This window comes from Podospora pseudoanserina (assembly GCF_035222485.1).
Source record: "Podospora pseudoanserina strain CBS 124.78 chromosome 7 map unlocalized CBS124.78p_7.2, whole genome shotgun sequence".
Lineage (NCBI taxonomy): Eukaryota > Fungi > Ascomycota > Sordariomycetes > Sordariales > Podosporaceae > Podospora > Podospora pseudoanserina.
In genome coordinates, this window is record NW_026946672.1 from 1,732,247 (window position 1) to 1,753,483 (window position 21,237).

Genomic DNA, 21,237 nt, shown 5'->3' on the forward strand with positions numbered 1-21,237 from the left:
CTTTGAATTGACGGCTTTGAATTGACGGCTTTAACTGTGAGGGCTTTAATTCCGAGACTGGTAATAGTTATGTAGTTAATGAGAAGCTATATATAACCCTAACTCCTGTAGGGGGTAATGCACGGCCAGAATTGCTCCAATATATCGTTGACTGATACTGTGACGCCTGGATAAATGTTGCTACCATCCTAAATATGGTGAGGTTTATGATCCAATTCTGCTGCTGAATTATATCTTTTATCTCCCATCATTGTCAGAGAACCAAAAAGCAGGAGTCATGTCATAACACACTAGAGCTCACATTCAGTACCGGATCATGTCCATAACACCACACTATTCTCTCACCACCTCGCACAAACAAAAAGACTTAATTAATGCAATACATTACATCCCCTTCATACCTACCCTACGCTAGAGCACTGCTGCTCTAACACAGAAAAAAAGACCAACCCCCCCCTTCCATCCCCTTCCCATGATACCTCCCATCTTCTCATCTAAAACGCCCCTTTTATTCTCTCTTTCGCTGCAAATGTAAATGCTAGTCTCCTAAGCAAAGAATCCTCCATCCACCACACAAAACAAAACAAAAGCTTCCCCCCTCCCCACCCATCCCACCACCCTCTTAGCCAATTTACCCCCGCCAAGTCCCCTCCTCCAAAGCAGCAAATGTATGTTATGTATGTGACGCCGCATCTCACTCCCATATTCATGTCTGTGCATAATAGGTACAATTTTACTCCATCACCAAACCCCACTCTATCACTATCCATCATCCCCATTCCCATTTATCCTCTGCCCCAACCAAGCCCAAGCCCCTAGAAGTGAACAATTCCCCACTTACTCTCCCTTCCCATTCCTTCGCCCTTGTCTTTATTCTTTTCTTTCTCGTCGCCATCCTCCTCTCTTTTTCTTTTTCTTTTCCTTTCGGGGATGAACTCTGGTTCCACTGCGAGAATCCGACGTCATTCCTCAACAGAGACGGGTTCCTCCCCATAACATGACCAGAAAGACGCGCAAACTTGGGTATCATAACCTCCAAAGGGTCAATCTCCCGCCTAGGCCGAGGCGGCTTGGTACCTGCAGATGAAGTGTAAGGAAGTTCCGGAAGCCCCGGTAATGTGATTTTCAAAAGTCCAAGTTCTGTAAGCGAAGGCAGTTTGACACCCCTAAGAGATGCGCCAGGAGTGGGAAGTTGTGAAAGTCTGGGGAATGTATTTCTTGAATGGCCAGGCTGCCGATCAAGCGGAGGCAGCTTGATACGTCCAAGTGTACTTATATGAGCAGAACAACCCTGTGGCCGTTTAAGCAATGTAGAGGAGGCTGAGAGATTCTTGACTGTTACACGACGTAAGGCTCCATAGTTTGACTTCGCCGACTGGGGCTTTATACCTGCAAATGAAAAGGTCGGGATGGGAAGTCGTGTAGGGTTGGGCGATGCGATAACCGGAGGCGTCTTGATTTGTACAGGTTGTTTAACACTGGTGGTGGTGACCGACTCTTCTTCATGGTCAAAATTCACCCGGTCCGACATTTCCTAAGTGCTTTGCGTGTTTCCGTCTACCCAGTCCAAAAGATTATCCAGACCCTCCTTGACATCGGTACCCGGATGCGCTTCGGGTGGGTTACCAGAAGGCTTGTACGGCCGAGGGGTATACTAGGCCAGCTCTGGCTCTACACCTCCTGACGACCGAGCTGAATCCTAAGCACTCGGTTTTTGCACCTGAGCCTGTTGGTCCTCGCCTCCGTCACCAACCCGTATCTCAGCAACCTTGTCGCTGGCATGATCATCGGCAATATCGGCAGGTACGGTGTGAATCTGCTGCTGTGCCCATTTGTCCTCGGCTATCTGATCAAACAGGTTCTGTGCTTCGGCGGGAGGCGCTGGGATCTCTTCTTCGGGAAATGTCGGCTCATGCTCAACAAATTCCAGTGATGGACCACTCATGAAGACTTCATCCATCTCGTCCCCGGCCGCAAAGCCGTCGTCGTTGGACGAGTTGTCGTTCTGCGCAATATCGCTAGCAATGTCCCCGTCAGACGCCACCGAGCCAGGCTTGATGTTCTGGAAATTCCAGTTCGAACCAATAACCGAAGTCATGCCGGCCATACCGCCATTGTCGTAGTCGGGAAGGCCGATGCCCTCATCCTCATCACCCTCAATGCTGTTGTGCAACGTGGATTGATCCCACAGCGCAGCGCCCATCTCGGTATCCTCGTCACCATTCCCCACGCTTGCCTGATAGGATGGCAGTTCAGGGTCAGCAGGGACAAGGGCCTGTCCCGCGCGGTCAGAGTCGTCGCTAACCAAACCACGTTTTCCTCGAGGGAGAGTTAGACCTGCTCCGGTCGAAGCGCTCGGCGATCCACGAAGGGAGGAGCTTAGGCCGAGACGCTGCCCTTCCCCCGAGTCGGACATGTCTTGATCGGCGGAGGCAATCTGGCTGTCATACTTGTCGAAGATCTCCTGAAACCTGGGTCCGCCCAGCGGTGTTTCAGAGCGTCTTCTGTAGAAGAGAAGGTACGCAGCAGCACTGACAACCTTTTGAGAATCGCTGCACTTACTCACACCCGTGTCTACTAAATATTAGCGCCATGTTCGATGCCGCGAGCCTGTGACAGGAAAACATACCGTTATACTCATACCAGGAGCCATCGTTGAAGTTCTTGGCTTTGGCAGTATAATGACCACCACCCAAACCACCCCAGTGGTCATCAACGGCAATGAGGTCGTAAATCTCTTGTTTCCCGTCCTCCTTGTCGATGACCCGAGAAGTCAGATCGAGTCCTTCCACTGGAAAGTCAACCAGAATGTCGAGCTTTTCCCTGCGGTATCCAACAGAACTGAAACGCTTGAGGTGGACGACTAGAATGTCTGGTGTCTTCCAAAGATCGAACTTCTTGCTAGCCCGTCGATGCTCTTTGCAGCGTGGGCAGTACCACGTATCCTGCTCTGACAGGATTTCCTCCTTCTCAAACTCGTTCAGGCAATCCTCAAGTGTAATGCCATGCTTCGCACGCAGAGCTCTTTGCTTCTTCTTGGCTTCAAGGGCAGGGTCCACCAGAGTGTCTACATTCTCAAAGGTCTTGCAGCCGCGCACTGACTCTCCTGGCTGGCCGTCAAAGAGAGCCTCCCAGGCCTCCTCGTTCCAGTCCACGATGATACCTTCACCTAGACGGACCAGGGGACCTTCAATGGGACCGGTATCACGCCGGCTTGCGTGTTGCTTCTGCATGCGGCCCTTCTGTTGCTTTTCGAACCGCTTCTTGGCCTTCTTGCCATACATCTGCTGTTGGCGAGCCTTCATCTTCTTCTTACCACCGCGCGCGTTCACTTGGTGGGATGGCGGTTCAATCGCTCGTGACTGGAGGTCCTGAGTGATGCAGGTCAGCACAACATTTCCATAGATCAGTCTGAACAAAACGAACCTTGACTTGATGAGGGAAATCCGAGTCATCATCGCTGGATTCCTCTGCCATGCGAGTGACCTCGTTCACTTCGTCGCTGCCGCTAGCATCAGAGTTGGCCCAAGCTCCGGGGCTCTGCATCTCGACATCCGACATTATCGGCTTTGGCTGCCTGGTGCTGAGTCTCGGGTACGCATTCCCCTCGGTCACAGACTGCCACCCAGTAGGTATGGTGATAGTGCCTTCCGAGAAGAAGCTGAGATCAAACAGGTTCTGGAACTGCGGCGCGAGGAACTCTTCGGGGTCTATCCACTTGGGCCGCTGCGACTTGAACGCCTTCAGCGCCTGTGAGGATCTGTCATACTTGGTTAGTCGCCGCATTCACTCGTCATGAATCACAAAAGCTTACTGTTCAGCCCCGCTGGACGCTGCTGGCTTGGGCGCATCGTTTGCATCAGCCATGGTGACGTCGACAATGTCTTCTTCACCTTCAACCGACTTCGCTACTATCTTGGAGTCGCCTGAAGAATCAACATCCGAGGCCACATTGGCCATCTCCGGATCAATATTATCACCTGCGTCGGTTTCCTCCACCGCAGCAAGTTCAGGATGTGTGGTAAACGTCGCCACCTTCTCCAAGATTTTCCGCCGGATGATGTCTTCGCTGCATGCCTCCTCTGGGTTCAGCACAATAAAGTGCGGCGGCACCAGAACGCTCTTCTTGCGCTTGGCTTTGCCCTGTGAACACATGTGCAAGACAGGAACAACCATGCTTTGTACCATAGGATCCTCCAAGTCTTCCTCATCATTGTCAGCCAAAAGAGACTTGATCTTTTGCTTCTTTGGGTCTTTGGTCAAGGCCAGGTTTGAGGGGGGAGCCTCGAGCTCATGAACAACGACGATATCGTTGCTAGAGATGTCGTCAGAGACAGTCGCCATGTCATCATAGTGTTTGAAAAATTTGCCCGAGAATTCCTCGGAAGCCATGAGACGGTCGACAGGTACCCCGACACGCTGCGAAATGAACTGCTTCAATCCCCTGATGCTGCTGTTCTTGTCGATATCAACGACAATGTTGACGGGTGCATCATTCAGCGGATAGAACCTGATCTCTCTGGACCACGAGTTTGCCATGGGGAGGGGAAGGGTCAGGTTGGTGAAAGGGTCGAACGTGATGCTGATCTTGTTGCATTCGGGGCACACAAGAGTAGACTTGTACAAGCCGGTGAACAGATCAGAGATGACCGAGTCATCTCTCCGCTTCGTAATGTCCCAAACCTGGAGGGCCATCTCCCGAATCGCTGCAGGGTTGTTGATCATCTCGTCGGTAGAGTCGGGCTTCTCAATGTACGGCTTCCTGAGGATGCGATTGAGATCCTCTTGGAGACCGTCGAGAAGCCAGCCAAGGAACTCTTGCGAATCCTGCTGGCCATATCCCGAGAAGGCAGGAGCATACCGACCGATAACGCTCTTGAATTGGCGTGGTGCAACCGAGTTTGGTGTGGGATCCTTGTAGATTTCTTCAAGCAGCCGTCCGTAGGAGAGGGCAACATCTCCACCATGGGCGAGAGGATTGTCGGTGTTGATCTCCTTTTTCGCTTCATGAGTGAGGAAATACTTTGTGAGTTCCTCGACGGCACGCAGACACTGAAGAGCAGAGTTCATGTAGCACGTGTTGCCCAAGTTCTGGAGTCCTACACAGCCGTGGGTCCGCCCCGACTTTTGCTGGGCGCGGCCTCTGGTGAGAGGTGCCGAAAGCGCGGGGCTGCTACGTCCGCTGACGTTGGCCCGGGCCTGAACGACAGCGGTTGAGCTATTCCTAGTTGTCAAATTCTTGCCGTTGGAACCGCTATATGTAGACACCCAGTCCTGACGCTCCACTTCTTCGTCCAGAACAAGGGTTTGATCGACATTGAGGCCTACCAGCGACAGGCTCCTCTTGCCGTTGTAGTTGGCATGGACAGTTGTGTCCTGTGCCTCAACAAGGGCGCGTTGGACACCCTTCTCCAACTGCCCAAAAGTTACCACATCAACAAGCATCTCAGGCCAAGCCCCGGGGACGGCAGGAAATCCATCGGGAACGCCAACCTCTTGAACTGGAGAGTCCGGAGGAGTCTTCATCATCCCAAAGGATTTTGAGGGCTCAGAGGCTGGGGTTTCCGTGGCGGGGATGGTCTGCAGAACTCGCCATACGCGCACCTTGCGGTCCGGTGCCACACTAGCAAGCTCCTTGACTCGTCTAAGGAACTTGTGATAGCTGAAGGACGTACTCTGAACCACAATGGGAGGGGGTGGCTTCTTGAGCTTGATTTCCTGCTCTATAGGAATCGGGCTCGTGGCCGACCACAATCTGTGTATAGTAAACACAGGAGGGTGGAACTCGAACTGAATAACGGGATCCGAAACCGCATCGGGGGCCGTGTTGTGTGCAAGCCGGATAATCGGAGCTTGTCCAGGAGCCAGCCCGTACCAGAAGAGCAAGAGATCCCAGGCATCTTTGGGGAACAGCTCGAAACTCTCCGTTCCCAAGCCTGGCTTCAGTTTGACACACTCTACTCCATTGGAGTCTGTGAACTTGGTCTCAATGATGTCCGAATTGTCCACTGGACCAAGGGACCCTTCTGGCACCTCTTTGCTGACATGTTTGCTATCCAGCCCAAAGGCCTGGGCCCGTTGAAGCCATTTCCTTGACACTAGGTACGCCTCGTCACCCTCCTGGATGGGAGTCTCAGCAAACGCCTTGACGAGAGTCTCGATGGTTTTGATTTGCTGATCGAGCGGAGGAATATCTGCTCAAGTATGTTAGCGCCAAGGCCACATGTGGGCAGCTCAAGAGGCAACTGACCGTTCCGTAGAGGAAGCCCATTTGACTCTGTGGTGGACTGCTTTGGGCTTGATGGAGCCCCATCCATCACTTCATCCTTGCCCTCTTTGGCCTTTGCAGCAGATTCATTCTCGGTTCCCATAACCACATCCTCTTTCAGGTTTGTACTGTCCGTTTCGGGCTCCATGCTGGAGGCAGGTCGCTTGAGCGGGGACGAGGACCGCTGGGGAAGATCGGGAGCACCCCCCATGAGAGCACGGTGAGCTGTATTGTAGAATGAAGTCGACTGGCTACCTGGAAGGGTCCAGTCTGTTGGCCGTAGACTTGAGGCAGAGTCGGCAAACTCTGCGCCCCGGTCAAAGTCCACTGAAAGGTCGGCTGAAGCGCACGGGGAGCTCGCAGCAGAGGGCGAGTCAGGTACCGAACTGCACTGGGTTTGCAAACGTGGTGGGACACCCGATGGTGGCAGCGAGTCGCCGTGGCGAACGTAGGTGGGAGTGTCTATAGTCGGGATGCCTGCGGCTTCTGAAAATGAGAAGGTCGGATCGATTTCTTCAGTGGAGAGCAGCACTACGTCGTTGGGCTCGTGCTCCCTGCTCGACTGGCGAGTCACTCTTCTTTTCTTTGAAGAAGACGTGGTGACTGTGAGCTGCTTATGGCAGCTCTGGACGTCGTTAGGATTGCAAAAGTAGAAAGTTGCAGAAGGCGGTGGACGGAGTGGGCAGTGAGGGCCTTCCTAACACAGTGAGGCGTTAAAGTGGAGTTCAAGTAGGCTGTACTGTGTGTAAAAGGTCGTATCGACGTCCCATAAACAGCCGGTAAAGGTTGTACAGAGAGTGTATTGATTTCTCCAGAAGATTTGTACCGTTGTGAAAGAAATGTGCTGGGGGGGGGGGTCTTTTCAGTACACACCTAGAGCCAAGCCAGTGAATGACGATGATGAATATACAGCGTCAATAGAGAAGCAGCTCAGTCAGGCTGTGGCTGTTGCTGCGTCGGTAACCAGATGGGAATCTGGTAAGGGGCAAACGGTGGTGCGGACAGCAGCGAGGAGAATGCTGTGCATTTCCTAGCAGTGGGGGTGAAAAGTTGGCTGCTGTTGAAGATGGTCTTCACGCTCTGTTGGATGAAAGGGATACCCCATGTGCAATGCGGGCGGCTACCAAGCACTTCACTTTGGCTTTTGGAGGGGCACGGGCTTCACAAAAATCGCTTTTCTGCCATTGCGAGTGGGCCGCTGCCCTGTGGCCGTGCCATGGAAGTTCACACACAGTGCCTAGCTGGTCCGTGCCTGGTCCGTGCCAGGAACCGTTTGGCAGTTGGTTCTCTGACAGATATTAGGGGCTAGTAGTATATGGGAAAGCCCAAGTGAGATCTTCATCTATCTTGAGCTGTGGCACAGGAACGTTCCGGAGATTCAGGAGAACATCAGGCAATGAAATAAAACAGCAAGAAAGTTTTGATTAGTTCATCTATGCGCTGCATGACCAACAATGGTGACAATATAATGCTTTTGGGTATAAGTCTGTTTTCCGCTCAGTAGTCTGGAGTCCCCTCTACCCCGATCTGCATGGTTCCAAGTGAAATGTCTAAAGCTTTGCATCCAGGTCATAATACTCCGCAAGATCCTTCTCTGGATAGGGAGCCCTGCTGGTGGCATGGAGTGCCTTGAAGTCTCGCACATCCTTGATGAGGGTGGGTGTCGTCCCATTGGATGATGGTGGCTCTGCGTCCTTGACAACTCCGCTGCCGGGTCCATGCTCAGAGTGTAATCTTCTCCACACGTCAGACGCAGCCTTTACCTTGCCGTCTGGTGCCCCGAGGCCTTGGAGGTAGTCGACAAGGCCTTCGACCTCCTTTTCCTCGTCATGGCCAGCCGCACTCAGGCGAGACTGCAGGTCAGTGGCAGCCTGGGCAGCGGTACTTCCATCGAGATCGAGCGTCTTGATGAGATCCGTAATTTGCTTCGTTGTCACATCGCTCTTGGCCTGGGCCTCCAGATAAGCTGCAACCTTCGCCCGCGAAGGGGACGAAGGGTTGATGTAGTGGTTGAAAAACTCAATCATATCAGCCTTTGTCAGTGGCTTCAGATTCTCCACCATCAACTGTCCTATAACACGAAATACGGGTCAGTTTTGCCTTGGGCCCAAGAAGAATAATCAGGTTAGACTTACGGTTGTTGAACATGTAGTATTCAGACTCAATGGCCTGCCAGTGACGGTTGCTCTCTCCCTCCAGCGACTTGGCCTTCTCAAGCGTCCTTTCAATTAAACTTCGCTTGTTCTTCTCGAAATCCTCCTCACTCATATCCTCGAGTCTCTTCCCCATGTCCTCCAGGAACTTTTCGATCCGGGTCTCAAGATAGGGGGCCGTCTTCTCACTTTGAATGATGAAGTAGACACCAAACGTTGTCACATTGCTCCAAGAGCCACAGTAAACGATGTATCCGAGCTGTTCCTTGGTGCGAAGCTGGTCGAAACAAGGCTCATGCATGATCTGGTCCAAAAGAGCTGTCCTTGCCCTCTGAGGACGATCAATCTTGGCACCTGTGTAGAGCATGTAGTGGATCGAGTGGTTCACGTTCGCGGGGTCCTTGAGCGTTTTCTTCCAGACGTAGTTTGACCCTGGAGAAAACACCAGCCCGCGAGGTGAACGCCACTGAGATGGAGGGAATGGCCGTGGCTTGAGCGTCTTTTCGATCATGTCGGTCAGCTTCAGTGCGTCCTCCTTATAAAAGTTGCCGTGAACCAAGACTTCCATGTGCATCTGGGCCAAGAATTCCCTCTTGAAAGATCGCACCGCATCAGCTGTCACGGCAGGAAGCTCCTCTGCGATATCCAGGATGGTATTGTAGTGGTCTGTCGTCAGCCAGCTCATGTATCCACCAATCTGTGTCCATGGTGCTGAAAGCTCCCAGTTTCGGTATGACCGGATCGTGCGTTCCTTGATGATGGCGAATCGATCATCGCGGATATCGAGGTCGCGCATGGTGACCAGAACCTGTTCTAGGAGCACCGAAAGCTTATCGTTGTAGCCAGAGACCTCAATATACATTCCCCGCTCCTCGCAGATCACAGTATATTCAACACCAGCAAGTTCGGCATCATATGAGTATTCCTCGAGCGCGTCCTTGATCGAATCTGTGAAAAGACGGCCTGCTGCCCGCATAGACGCCAGTGAGGTGATTGGTGTCCGGCAGCTAACCATTATACTTGCTTTCGGGACCCAGAACGTATCGTCCTTCTTGTACCAGGTCCGGACCATAGAGTCGTTGCGGATAATCCGCGGGGCGATGGCAGGCTCTTTGACTTCCTTCTTCTCCACGTCTAGCTTTGTTGGGATGAACTGGTTCTTGTGGGGGAGATGAAGCTTCGCTTTTCGGTTGTCAGGTGTGCTAGTAGCTGCCGCCTGGACCTCCTTCATCAGAGTCTCCGGAATTGGTTGGACGGTGTACTCCGTCCCATACCATTTCTCCTTTTTGTCCAACGTAACAGGGGGATTCCGTGAGGTGACAACGAGAAAGAAGTTGTCGGGTCGTAGCCAGCCCAAAGCCTGCTTGATCAACTTCGGGTCGAATCTGCGAAGTTTGGAATACCCAGACACCAGATGTTCGCGGGGGATTGGCTTTTGCATCCTTTGGCTGACGGAACTTGCAAACCGATAAGCTCGAGACTTCTCCATGAACCTGAAATTGACATCTGCCATGCCTTTTTGCTCATCAAAGATCCACTGCTGCGGCTCCGTCTCTCGCAGAAGGGCGATGTACTCAAACACGACCTTCACGATCTCCTTGTAGTTTTTCAGTCCCTCCTCTGTCAAGGTGATCCCGATGTCGAACAGGTCCGGAGACCCGGGGCAAATGTTACTTGGCCCGGCGCCCAGACCGTTGGCCCATCCCTTGGACTTGACATAGGACATAATGCTGCCAGGGCCCTCGTGGCCGATGAGATGGCTAATGTATCCACCAGGCTGCGTCTCGTAAAGATTCTCTTGCTCCATGAAGGGGAAGCTCAGAGTAATTTCTCTAGTATCCATCACAGGCTTGGCGAAGATTTGGACTCCCAAGTGATCCTTTGTGAACGGAACCTCATCTTCCCATCTGTTGCGTGGCAGGTTCTTGTTCTTGATGGGAGAGAAATACTCGGCCACCCAAGCCTGCAAAACATCCAGGGGCTCCCTTCCCAAGACGCAAAGCTTCATGCGGTTGGCAGAATAATGTTTCTCATAGAACTCAATAAACTTGTCTCGCACGTTGATACCCTTTGCCTCGGGGATGGTCTTGAGCGTCTCAAGGTTGCCGGTAGAGAAGTGGTGGTGGGGGTGTTTCGGGTTGGAGAGAGTCTTTTTGAGTTGATGCAGACGCCAGTTGTCACTCTGGAGATTCTTCTTGTTTTCTGAATCAACAGCCCTCAGTTCACGATCCAGAGTGTTCTCCAAGAACAGTGGCTCGATGAAGAACTGGGCAAAGCGATCCAGCGCTCCCAGCAGTGGTGAGGGATTGGTGGCAGATGGCTCTTCATCGTTGCTGGGCTTGGCAGAGACCTCAAAGTGGTAGTTGGTTGAGGTTGTCGCCGTGAAGGCATTGGTGAGCCCAGAATGGTTTGACATGTACTGATGATAGGCATTCTCGACAGGGAATTTCTTGGTCCCCATGAATAGAAGCTGCAATCAAAGTTAGCGGCTGCAGCCTGAGTGTGCGGGGTGGTAATAGCAAGCTTACATGTTCAACGGCATGGGCCATTCCTGGCATATCATCCTCGTCACTGTGGCTCCCAACGTTGACATCAACCGCGGCCGCGGCCTTGTCAGTGGTGGGGTCGTGAACCAGAAGAGCCTCCAAGCCGTTGGGCAGACGGATGACACGGTATGAACGATCATCCAGCTCGGGGGTCTCGAGGTTCTCGGTCACCACCTCAACCTCGATTTTGGAAGGCGGCGGCGTTTCCTCGGAGTTGGCCATGCTGTGATGTGCTGAATTATAAGACTTGTGTTACCTTTGGGCGTAGCCAGACAGAAACGATGACAGCAGGTCTTGTTGGTGGCTTGTGAGCAGGAGGCTAACAAGCATTCGACTGGTCAAAGAATATGGGGTCGTGACACTTAGTGCTCAGGCAGTTCCAGGCTGCTTCGAGAGAGAGTGTGTGGGATGTCTTGATGAAGAAGAGACAGACAGAGAGTAGGTAGGCTGTTGCGGGGCGGTAGGTGGACCGGAGGAATTGGTGGGGGCGGCGACCAAGATGACCTGCGCGTGCTTTTACCTGCCTGGCTCCGTCTGCAAGGTGGGAACTTCCAGGTTAGACCAAGTGACCGACTTCCAGTGACGGCGAAGGGAGGCAATAGCGGAAGAAGGCGGCGGCGGCGGGGACTCTTGAATGCCCGCTGAGTGATGCGGTGGGTAGCCCTGCGCGTTTGTGCAGCTGTGGAGCCGGTAGCGCGCTAATGGAAGCTGTCCCAGCGAGTTGGAAGGCAGCAAAATCGGGTGGTATTTTGCGCTTGTTGTCTGGAGCGCTACCGGTGGAGATGGGGAGATCTACTGGCAACCAGTGACCGGCATCCAGGAATCACTGCCGGCAACCTGCACGGTATGATTAAAACTCCAAAACAGGACGGGAAACAGATTGGATTTGGGTACCTGAAGTACCTGACAACAAGAACAAGGGAAGTTGAGACGATGTGTCGGAAGGTGGTGGGCGAAGCGGCAAAGTCGTGAGTAATGTCTCCGTATTAGAAAGACAAGACACAGACAGGTTGGGTCGTTTCGTGTGCTCAGGTCTTATTAGGTAGACATCTCACGTCTAACATGGAGAGAACCCAGAGCGGCCAGGAAGTCCCATGTCTTGGGCTTTATATAGCTAAGTGGGCAGCTAGATAGGTAGGCTGCTCCAACAGCTTCAATTCTACGCTGTCAATCTTAATCTTGATGTCTTTCGTCAGGGGTTCAACATGAAAGCGGCCCCTCGGGAAATGAGCGGCTACTTGGAATGGGACCGAACCGCTTGTTGCTTTGGTATTCTGTCTAAAACGATGGGTATAACTTGTTCCTCAACAGTTCTTTGATCGAAGTCCACTTCGCAGGTGTAGGATAGGATAACGTTCGTGATATGGACAAGGGAGGTGTGGATTAAAGGCGGGGTGGAGTGGGGAATCATGGGTTGGAGGGGTGGAGGGGCTCATGACAGGGGTAGGTGTAGGGAGGAGTGCCCATGGAGGTTCTCAACGACGCCAGCATCACTACATCTCGACGGTTACGGAATCCTTCTCTGGTGGTTACTGTACATGTGCTGCTATGACCACACCTGCCTGTCATGGAAGTTGTGAGCTACGCTTGTTCCCTAATATCGGACGACCCATCCCGGCTAGCGCCCATGGGCCGAGAAGCTTCAGACAGGGCGAGGGGTGTCGATGCAGACTGGAGGCACCTAGTCAGAATCCCATGGCGGTCGCACCAACTCCGAACATCAAAGAATGGCATGTTGAAACCTGCCCGCAATGGTACGCAGACCGAGGAGCACCCAACCCAACAATCAGATTGGGCATGTGGATGAACAGCTGTTGGGACTTGTGACATGTTGGATTGTCTGGTCTGAACACAGCTGATATGTTACTACTGTTCGGTGCCGAAGGTGTTGGAAGACTTCATGACGCAGAGGTATAAGTTGGGTTGCCAGAAAATGTAACCGCCTTTGGCTGTGGAGAGACGATCTCTGGCACGGCGCCGGGAGATTACTCTGCCGGCCGTGGCCCAGGTCGGGCGTCTGCCCGGCGCGAGTGCAAACCACGCATGTCGGAAGGGAGATGAAGGGATGCGGGCCGTACCTCGCTCTCACCATGTAGCTTGACTCCAAGTAAAGCTCACCTAGGTATCGATGCCAGTAGCCCAACGGCACCTAAACTGCAAACCATAGGATGTGGTCAACGGCTGAGAAGGACGGAGGGCGGGTAGTTTTTGTTCCCGTTCACCTGCAGCCAGACCCCTGATTATCTAAGCTCATGGAACATAGCTGTTGATTGGATGGCTTGGTCGGTGGGGTGCAACCCATGTTCGTGGTTTAGGGGACTTTTCAAATAATTCAACCTCCAACCATCCAAGATCCAATTTGTTCTTTATAAATCCCACTATCCTTCCAATCACTCGCTACCGATCATGTCTCTGCCGGGGACATACGGGATACCCTCACTCAGATGGTGCCTGCTATCAGCGACAACCTAAGCTGACTTCCTTTCTCGGCCTTCTCCATCATGGCCAACGTGATTCCCAGTCATCATAACCCCTACACGGCAAGGTGTGTCTTGCTATTCCTTGAGGCTGTCCAGAGTGTACCATGCACGTGGGTCACTGGGGTTGGCAGGCTCGCATGAATTCGGAGCTCGCCCTTTTTAAGGGAAAAAAAGCACCACACCTTCTAGAAGCGACCGGGGTGGAGTGGTGGGTGGTATCTTCTGCCACGCACCCGAACAGCTTGATCAAATGTGGACAGAAAACACCTCAACCATTTCGGCCAGCGATTCCATATTGAGAGGCATTAGCGAGCCTGACCGCTCCCTTCAACATGCGTTTAGATCTCAACCATGGAAGGCTGGTGGTGTCCATTGCCGTTCGTCAACCGAGGTGAAGCCTCTCACAGTTCTTTAGGTAAGCAACAAGCGGCATCAAGGCGCTCAGAGATCATTTCGATGAGCCACAAAACTCCCACACGGCAATCTCAGATATGGTCTCGATGCACATGATGGTTGAGAGCTGCGACCATGGAAGCAACCACCACGGCCTTGCGGGAAGCACTCACTGGTTACATCTAGGAGCAACCCGCCAGTTTGCCGCGATGCGACTGCGATGGCCGAGCCGAACCACACTTCTTCCAAAGCTGGTCCTCACCGGCTGATGTCCCTCTGTCCCGTGCTATCGTCGGCTACGTCCTACACACCTGTGATTGTTGCTCGGCCATGCAGCAGAATGCAATCGGAAGTAGACGGCAAAGCTACAGCAGCTTTCGGGTACACAACGCACATGCAGTTACTCATCTAGCCTCCATTGCGCATACGCAGTCCGACATGTCGACGACATTGCTTGGTTCATGCTGCTGAACACTTTTCAATGACGAGTTTCAAGCGTGAGGTTTGACTCGACACCAAAAATCACACGCATGACGATCTCTTCTGTAGCCATCAGCAGTTCGATAAGCCGAGGAGGTACAACTAACAGACTGCTTCAGAAATTGATGACGACGGAATTTTATGCCAGAAAGGAGACACATAACGGCCTTGCATAGTTGTAAGTGGATGATCGCCCGGTGCCAAGAGTTGGTCGGTCATGGCCGCATTTTGTGGTCAAGGGTCGATCCGGCCCGGTGTGTGTTGCACTTCTTTTTTTTTTCCTACATTTATCCCCGTTGGTGTCATGAGGAGTATACTGACTTCCTTTAGAAGACAAAACCACCATCACCCAGCCCTGCTTGCTACAGACACGGCCTGGGGCCAGCGTTCCGATACATGGTTGCTATCCTCGCGCCCCCCCCCTTGCAACGTACCGGACAACAATTCCCACCACGCCGGATGGACTCCAGTTCCCAACCTACCTCTCGGGTCTATCCAGGTTTTCCAGACTTTACCCGGTTTAGGAGGGGAGTCGACACAACGGCATGACATGGCATAGATCACACAAGAAAGTCGAACGGGAACAACTCCCCCCCACCCTTCCTGGCAGCCTCCTTTTCGAAATAGCGGCAAAAAAGAAGGGGCATGCTACCTGCATGCAACCGTTTCTGCCTGACCGGCCCTGGTATAAAACTCAAATCATCGTCATTCTTCCTTTACTTACCGACAAGAGAGCTTAACCTTTAACCAAAGAGGGCATAGGCAAGAAAGACGAACTTTGGGTGGTGGCTTCAGATATAGACGAGACACCCACACACACACACACACAAGCAGAGGATCACAAGAAGAAGGAGACTAGCCATCATCCGGCTACTCTCCCCGACAACCGATGATGCAAGCCTCGTCACAATCCCTCCGGAGTGAAGCCGACGCAAAAATACAAGAACCGTCCAGCCTATCCACATTGCTCGCTCGCAAAAGCTGTAAACGAGGCACGCCGGTGTTGAAACTAAGAGGAGAGAAGCAGCCGAGTGAAGCACTCCGCGGTGTGTATGCTCCGGTTCAAGTCTAGGAAGAGGACAGTCAGCCTACGCTACCCCAGGAAGAGGCAGGCCCAAAGCACATGAACCAGAAAAAAGTAGACCCAAACATTGAAAGAAAAAAACCTGGATCTGAAACTGTTGAGATCCATCAGTTATGGCAGGTAAGAAGATAGATAGCACCACCATGGCTTACTACGTCAGGCGCTCGGTGCGGAAAAGAAAAACCAAGACCACCGGATTTTCCCAGGATTCTGACTTCGGAACAAGAAAACAAAAATCGAAGACGCGTCAGAAAAGTAACTTTCACTACTTAGGAAGGTAGGTACATGTTCGACGAAACAAGCTACAAGAGATGATAACTACTATTTCATATATTTGCTCTGCTAAGAGAGCCAGCTAGTCGTTCGGGATATCGAATCCAGAACTATCTATTCCCCTGCAACTTTTCTCGTATTCTCCAAAACTGCCTTTTTGCCTCTTTGTAGGGATCATCTACTTTTGAGCCGTTTCCCATTTGCTTCTGGGAAAGAAAGAGCTAGCTTCCCGAAGCTTGGCCGAGCGAGAGAGAAAAAAAGAAACAGGGGCTGTCTTTGCTCCCTGGGAAAAAGGGGGGATATCATTATTATTTGCAAATTAGCAAAAAGGCAAAGTAGCGTGAAACTTTTTTGGCCATTACCCCCCAGGCGGACGAACGGACGGATGGACGGACGGGGGACCTTTTAGAGTAAACAATATTACTCAAAAAATACGTTTGGGGCATGGAAGATGACATCTTCAAACCAAATACTTGCCCCCAGTTGGAACGATATCCATCATCGTCATCAGGAACTTCCTGAGCGAACTTCAAAAAGAGAGAGTCACGCCCCCTAGTGATCTAGCGTCTCCTCTTGTTAGGGCAATCCGCATTCTTATGCCCCAGCTTACCGCACCCATGACAAGTCATGTTTGCCAATGACGTTTTGGGGGAGGAGAGCCCACCACCGCCAGATATTGAGCTTAACCCCCCTGCGCCAGATATCGAGCTTAGCCTGTTGAGCTTGACCTCCTTTTTCCTTCTCTGGCTGGCGAGTTCTTGGGCGCGTTTTTGCTCTTCCGCTTTTTTGGTCGAAAGGGTAGATGATCGGCCGCGTTTTCGGGAGGCGGAGTCGTTGGTGTTCTGTTGCCTGCCACGGGGTTGTTGTCGGTTCTTCGTGGTCTTTTTCTCGTCTGAGGAGGAATCAAAGTCGGAATCATCGGAGACTGAGCCGCTGTCAGAGTCAGAGTTGTCGGAACTGGAGCTCTCGTCGGATTTGATCTTGGGGGCCTGCTCCATGCATTGTCAGTTGTAGTATGGCAGGATGCGTCTTGAAAAAAAAACATGCCTCGGCCTTCTTCATGTTGAATCTCATCAACGGTGGGGCAGCACCCGCGCTTCCCTCCTCGAATGGGTTGTCGTCCTCGACACCAGAGTAAGCTATCCTTGATGAGCCATAGTCAATCTGCGCAAAGCCCACTTGCACAACATTCAACGGCTTCTTTGCCCCCTTTTTCACTCCTGTGTTCACACCCTCCAGAACCCAGTGGCTGTCACCCAACTCTGCGGCTCTCCTCTCCACAGCAGCGATTCGCTTCTTCTCTTCTTCTTCGATGGCGGCTTGGATGGCGGCTTGGTCGTAGAGGGGGGGTTGAGGGGCCGCGGTAGAGGCGAAGGAAGGGGCGTGGGAGTATTTACGGCGTTTGGAGGAGGAGGTGATGTCGTTGTCGTTGTCGTTGTCGTTGCCGGCCGCTTTGGGGGTTGCGGGGGTCGGTGTGATTGCGGAAACGGGAGTGGTTGGGGAGTTGTTATTGGCGGCGGCGGAGAGGGCAGCGCCGCGCTGCATGAACTTCATGGTCATGAGGCGTGAGGACATGGTTTTGGCGGCGGGGGCTTCTTTCATGGGGAGGAGGTATTCATTTTGGGTGGATTTGGGGGGTGGCATAGTTGCGGTGTTGTGGGGTGTCAATACGCGACACACAGTCGTAGGGTTGGAGGTTGGGATGTATATGGTCCGGAGGGAGTTGAGAATGAAAGTCTGGTTTAATGTTAAGAAGAGAGGTGGTGGTGGAATGTAGCTGTGTTAAAGTAGACAAATGTCCATTGCGTGTGAAGCTCGGGGGCGGCGGTCGCAATGCGATGTTCAAAAAAAAAGTTGAGGTAATGCATCTTAGGTCAGCTAGCCAAGCCTAGAAGTGGAACCCAAATACTTCGCAAGGCTAATCCTGCTTCTGATTCCAGGGTTAGGGGAATAGGAGCAGAAATCCGATGTTTAGCCGGAGCTGTTCCCGCACCACAGCGAGCTACACCTGGAGCTCCATCAACGTCAATTGACGCTTCCCTACTGGGCCACAGGTTCCCAGAGCTGCTTCTCGCGACGGACCTTGCGAACCAAACACCACAAACCACAACCTCCACAAAATGTTCGCCTTACGGATGCGGGCGGTGGCCCAGGGCATGCCTCGCCAACTTTCGAAGCGGTCGTTTACTGCTACTGCCCGGCAATTGGAATCCACGACGGTGCCCACCAAGGGCGACGAGAAAGTACCCCAGGTCACCGGTGGCCCTGCGCCCACTACTGTCCAGCAGGCGCCCAACCGCACCGAGGTTTGGTCGCGCACCCAGAGACCCCGTGCTGATGCCATGACTGGCCCTCGTTTCGAGCAGACGGATCTTGAGAACCAGGTTGGTTGATACCCGAGCGTTGGACTTGGAAGGGGGAGAGGCATGATGCAGGGAAATAAAGGAATGGGGGGAATGGATTGATACGGCAAAAGGAGGGGTGAACTATGTTGTTTTTGGGAGGATGCATGCTGAAACTATGTCTTTTTTTTAGCCCCGCCCCTGGGCTGCTATCGAGCTCATCCACAAGGAGCCCGTCAGATGGACGCACGACCGGGTCGTTGCCTGCGACGGTGGCGGTGGTCCTGCTGGACACCCCAAGGTTTACATCAACTTGGACAAGGCTGAGATTACGCCTTGCGGTTATTGCGGCCTTCCTTTTGTAAGTCTGACATGGGCGCCACAGGGCAAGGAGCTATGAAAGCTACGGGCAATCAGACTGATATCATAATCACAGGCCAACGAGCATCACAGAAAGCACCTTGAGTCTCTCCCACAGACATCTTATCCCCTGGCTTAAATGTAGACCAGAAAAGGGGACATGGCGGGGTGATGAGTTTGCGGGGTTGGTTGAGGCTCTGTACATATGTAACTTTGCCAATAGATGGCTTTCAGTTGCGCTTCAGAATGTTAGACTGGGTGATTTTCTTTTTCCATTTTCACAAAGCAGGCAGAAGTCCCCGTGTGTTTGAGACAGTGCCAGGCTTACACTTCCTATTGATAAGGCAGTCAAGGGGTACGTCATCCAGACTGGTGGTTTTGACCAAGTTACGTCCAACCGTGAGTTCCACAGTTGCGTTGGCTTGTAATGTCTTGCTCACCGCCGGCGAGTTCTAGGCAGCCTATGACCACCCGGGCAGTATTTGAGGTTGGTCAAGAAGGGCATGGTTGAGCAAAGTGCTTACCTGACCTGCCTGTCACACTCCATCGATTTAGCTTTGTGACATCCGCAATGTCTCCGATGGTTGCTGTGCCACTTTGCTTTCTGGCAGGCATCGTACCATAGTTACATCAGGTATGCCGACTTGGGTGCTACCTTTAGCATTTTGTCTCTGTTGATTTCTGATTTTGTGTTGGCGGGGAAACATTATTCTCAGTGTCTTTTGACTCCGTTTAGTGCCCGCTGTATTGACTTGTGAATTACTGAGAGCAAGTTGTGGGCCGGTCGGCCGAGATATCAAAACAGGCCAACGTCTAGACCCTCGAGGAAAGAAAGGGCACTTCGCAGTATAACGCTATTTTGGGGGCCCAGCGGTCATGTATGGGATGACACGAGGATCATATCCGCCTTTCTTCAACATTGCGCCTTTTGCATTTTCCAAAGGTGCAGAACGTAACGTCGATGGCCACAACAACGGTTTCTTTCTTGACCTGTCCACAAATAAAACTCGGCTGTCCTTCTAGTGGTATCCGTCTTGACCGCTCCTCGTGTGGAGGATATAAGTACAAGTATTGGTGTCACAGCAAACATCTTTTAGACTTGGCATATCTATCACACCGGAAAGATGTGCGTGGTAAATGATGGCAGAGCAAGATAAAAAGAGCGGATAACCCAGCTGCTCTGGGCCATACCATCAAGAGAAACACCATCTCTTAACTGTCGACTTGCCCCGGAGTAACTCTTATCACCGTACGGTTTCTCAAGCACCTCACAGGCTCCATCTGAATATCAACAAAGCACGTGTGTTGAGCCGTCAACTGCGTTTGATACCTAGAGCTTCACCGGTGACAGTTTGCCAGGTATATATTCGTCCTCGTGTCTTCCCCTTCCATAGACTGACCTGACATCGCCAGAGACAAACCATTTCCATCAGAAGAACATTCAGAACGCACGATGTACTTCACCAACCTTCTTCCCCTAGTGGCTCTGGCCTCAGCCGGCCCCTCATCCATCAACTACCTCCACCAGCTCTCCGCCGCCCTCGTCAAACCAGCCAAACTCGTCCCCACAGCCCAGTTCAACTTTGCCCCGTATCAAGTCACCAGCATCGCCCTCGACTGCAAGCGCCCCAACAACAAGACGAACTACTCTTGTGAACTTTACTGTAAGCCCCCCTCCCCCCCCCCTTTTCCCCCTTTACCCCTTCCCTATCTCGACCATCCCCCATCCCGCCTGAAGTGGTGGTGCTGACGGTGTGCTGTGGAAGTCGCCCTCCACGACCCCAACTCGGTCCGCGAAAACAACGTCACCTCCTGCAGCTGCCACCACACCTGGTCCTGGGACGGGGTGAACGGGTCCCTCAGCACGACCGACTGGCGGACCCCGGTGGCGGGGTACCAGCTTTGCTGGCGCGACGACTGGACTTTCTTCAAGTCGTCGGTCCCGAGCTTTGAGCACCCGGGGAATTTCAGCTTGGAGGTTGCGCATACGTATCATGATGATGAGTAAGTTCTCTTCTCCGGGGGGGCGATGAGGGGGGTGGGTAAGAGGAAAGGGGGGTGGGGAGAAAGGGACTGATTCGATGGGGGGAAAATTAGGAACTTTACCGTGCCTTGGGACTATCCGACTACGATTGCGACGGGGGAGGTGATTATATATGAGTATTATGAGGGGGTGAAGAAGCATGGGGATAAGATTTGCTTGAGGGAGATGGGGCCGGTGAATGCGACTGTTGTGGGGATTTTGGACTAGAGTGAGGGATGGGGAAGATGTTGAGAGGGTGTTCTTGGGGTAGGGGTAATGGAGAGGTTATTGGTGATGGGTATTTGGGTGGGAGGGGTAGATTGCCAATGGTCTGTATGACTTGGTGAAGGAACGGGAGTAAGAAGAGTGTCTTCAGTCCTATCTTATCCGTCCCCGAGATGTGGTGATGATGCGGTTGTATACTATGAAAGTCATGCTGAGATTTAGAGAAAGGTTAACTGTCACATGCCAGAGCCAGAGTGGGATATGTTTCCCGAGTCAGAATTTGACGATGAACACCACTGCCATTCTGTTTTTTAACAGGTCTGGGAGTTCTGTGGCAGTGTTTGATATCGTGATAATTAAGGATATCTCACATATTCATGAGTTGAAGATCCGAGTCTATCGAAACAACCATCCTGATTCTATTTCAAGAGCCTGTACCTACCCTCACCGCCTATCTCCAAGCTGAACCCTTTTTGATATCAAGTTTTCAAAGATCATCACTTCTCGTATTGAAAAAATGCTGGCGGTGGACTTTTCAGCAAGCCATGTTTGTTGCCGTCGTTGCCGTCGTTGTTGATGCTCACCCCCACTGAACCCTGAGGCTAGTGTA

At 52.3% G+C, this 21,237-nt stretch overlaps 4 protein-coding genes across 4 annotated transcripts; 2 read left to right on the plus strand and 2 right to left on the minus strand.

The window, feature by feature from the left end:
• Positions 1-643: 643 nt before the first annotated feature.
• Positions 644-13,070, minus strand: QC764_0114870 (uncharacterized protein). Its single transcript, XM_062941214.1, is given in 10 exon segments — positions 644-921; positions 927-2,574; positions 2,630-3,371; positions 3,427-3,760; positions 3,815-6,194; positions 6,251-6,822; positions 7,847-8,339; positions 8,404-10,891; positions 10,950-11,804; positions 11,862-13,070. Coding segments are annotated over 8 exon segments (8,124 nt in total). The 5' UTR covers positions 11,190-11,804; positions 11,862-13,070; the 3' UTR covers positions 644-921; positions 927-1,699.
• A 3,167-nt stretch (positions 13,071-16,237) lies between these two features.
• QC764_706650 (uncharacterized protein) lies at positions 16,238-17,321 on the minus strand (the record flags this gene model as incomplete). Its single annotated transcript, XM_062950304.1, has 2 exons — positions 16,238-16,666; positions 16,725-17,321. 2 exons carry the CDS (start codon positions 17,319-17,321, stop codon positions 16,238-16,240), a joined length of 1,026 nt encoding a protein of 341 aa, XP_062796304.1.
• Positions 17,322-17,680: 359 nt separating this feature from the next.
• QC764_706660 (uncharacterized protein) lies at positions 17,681-18,712 on the plus strand. Its single transcript, XM_062950305.1, has 3 exons — positions 17,681-18,061; positions 18,213-18,380; positions 18,456-18,712. The coding sequence occupies exons 1-3, from the start codon at positions 17,798-17,800 to the stop codon at positions 18,516-18,518; spliced, it is 495 nt and encodes a 164-aa protein (XP_062796305.1). The 5' UTR covers positions 17,681-17,797; the 3' UTR covers positions 18,519-18,712.
• Positions 18,713-18,960: 248 nt separating this feature from the next.
• Positions 18,961-20,952, plus strand: QC764_706665 (uncharacterized protein). The gene is made up of 5 exons (XM_062950306.1): positions 18,961-19,013; positions 19,116-19,738; positions 19,793-20,043; positions 20,146-20,383; positions 20,477-20,952. The coding sequence occupies exons 3-5, from the start codon at positions 19,833-19,835 to the stop codon at positions 20,628-20,630; spliced, it is 603 nt and encodes a 200-aa protein (XP_062796306.1). The 5' UTR covers positions 18,961-19,013; positions 19,116-19,738; positions 19,793-19,832; the 3' UTR covers positions 20,631-20,952.
• Positions 20,953-21,237: the final 285 nt, after the last annotated feature.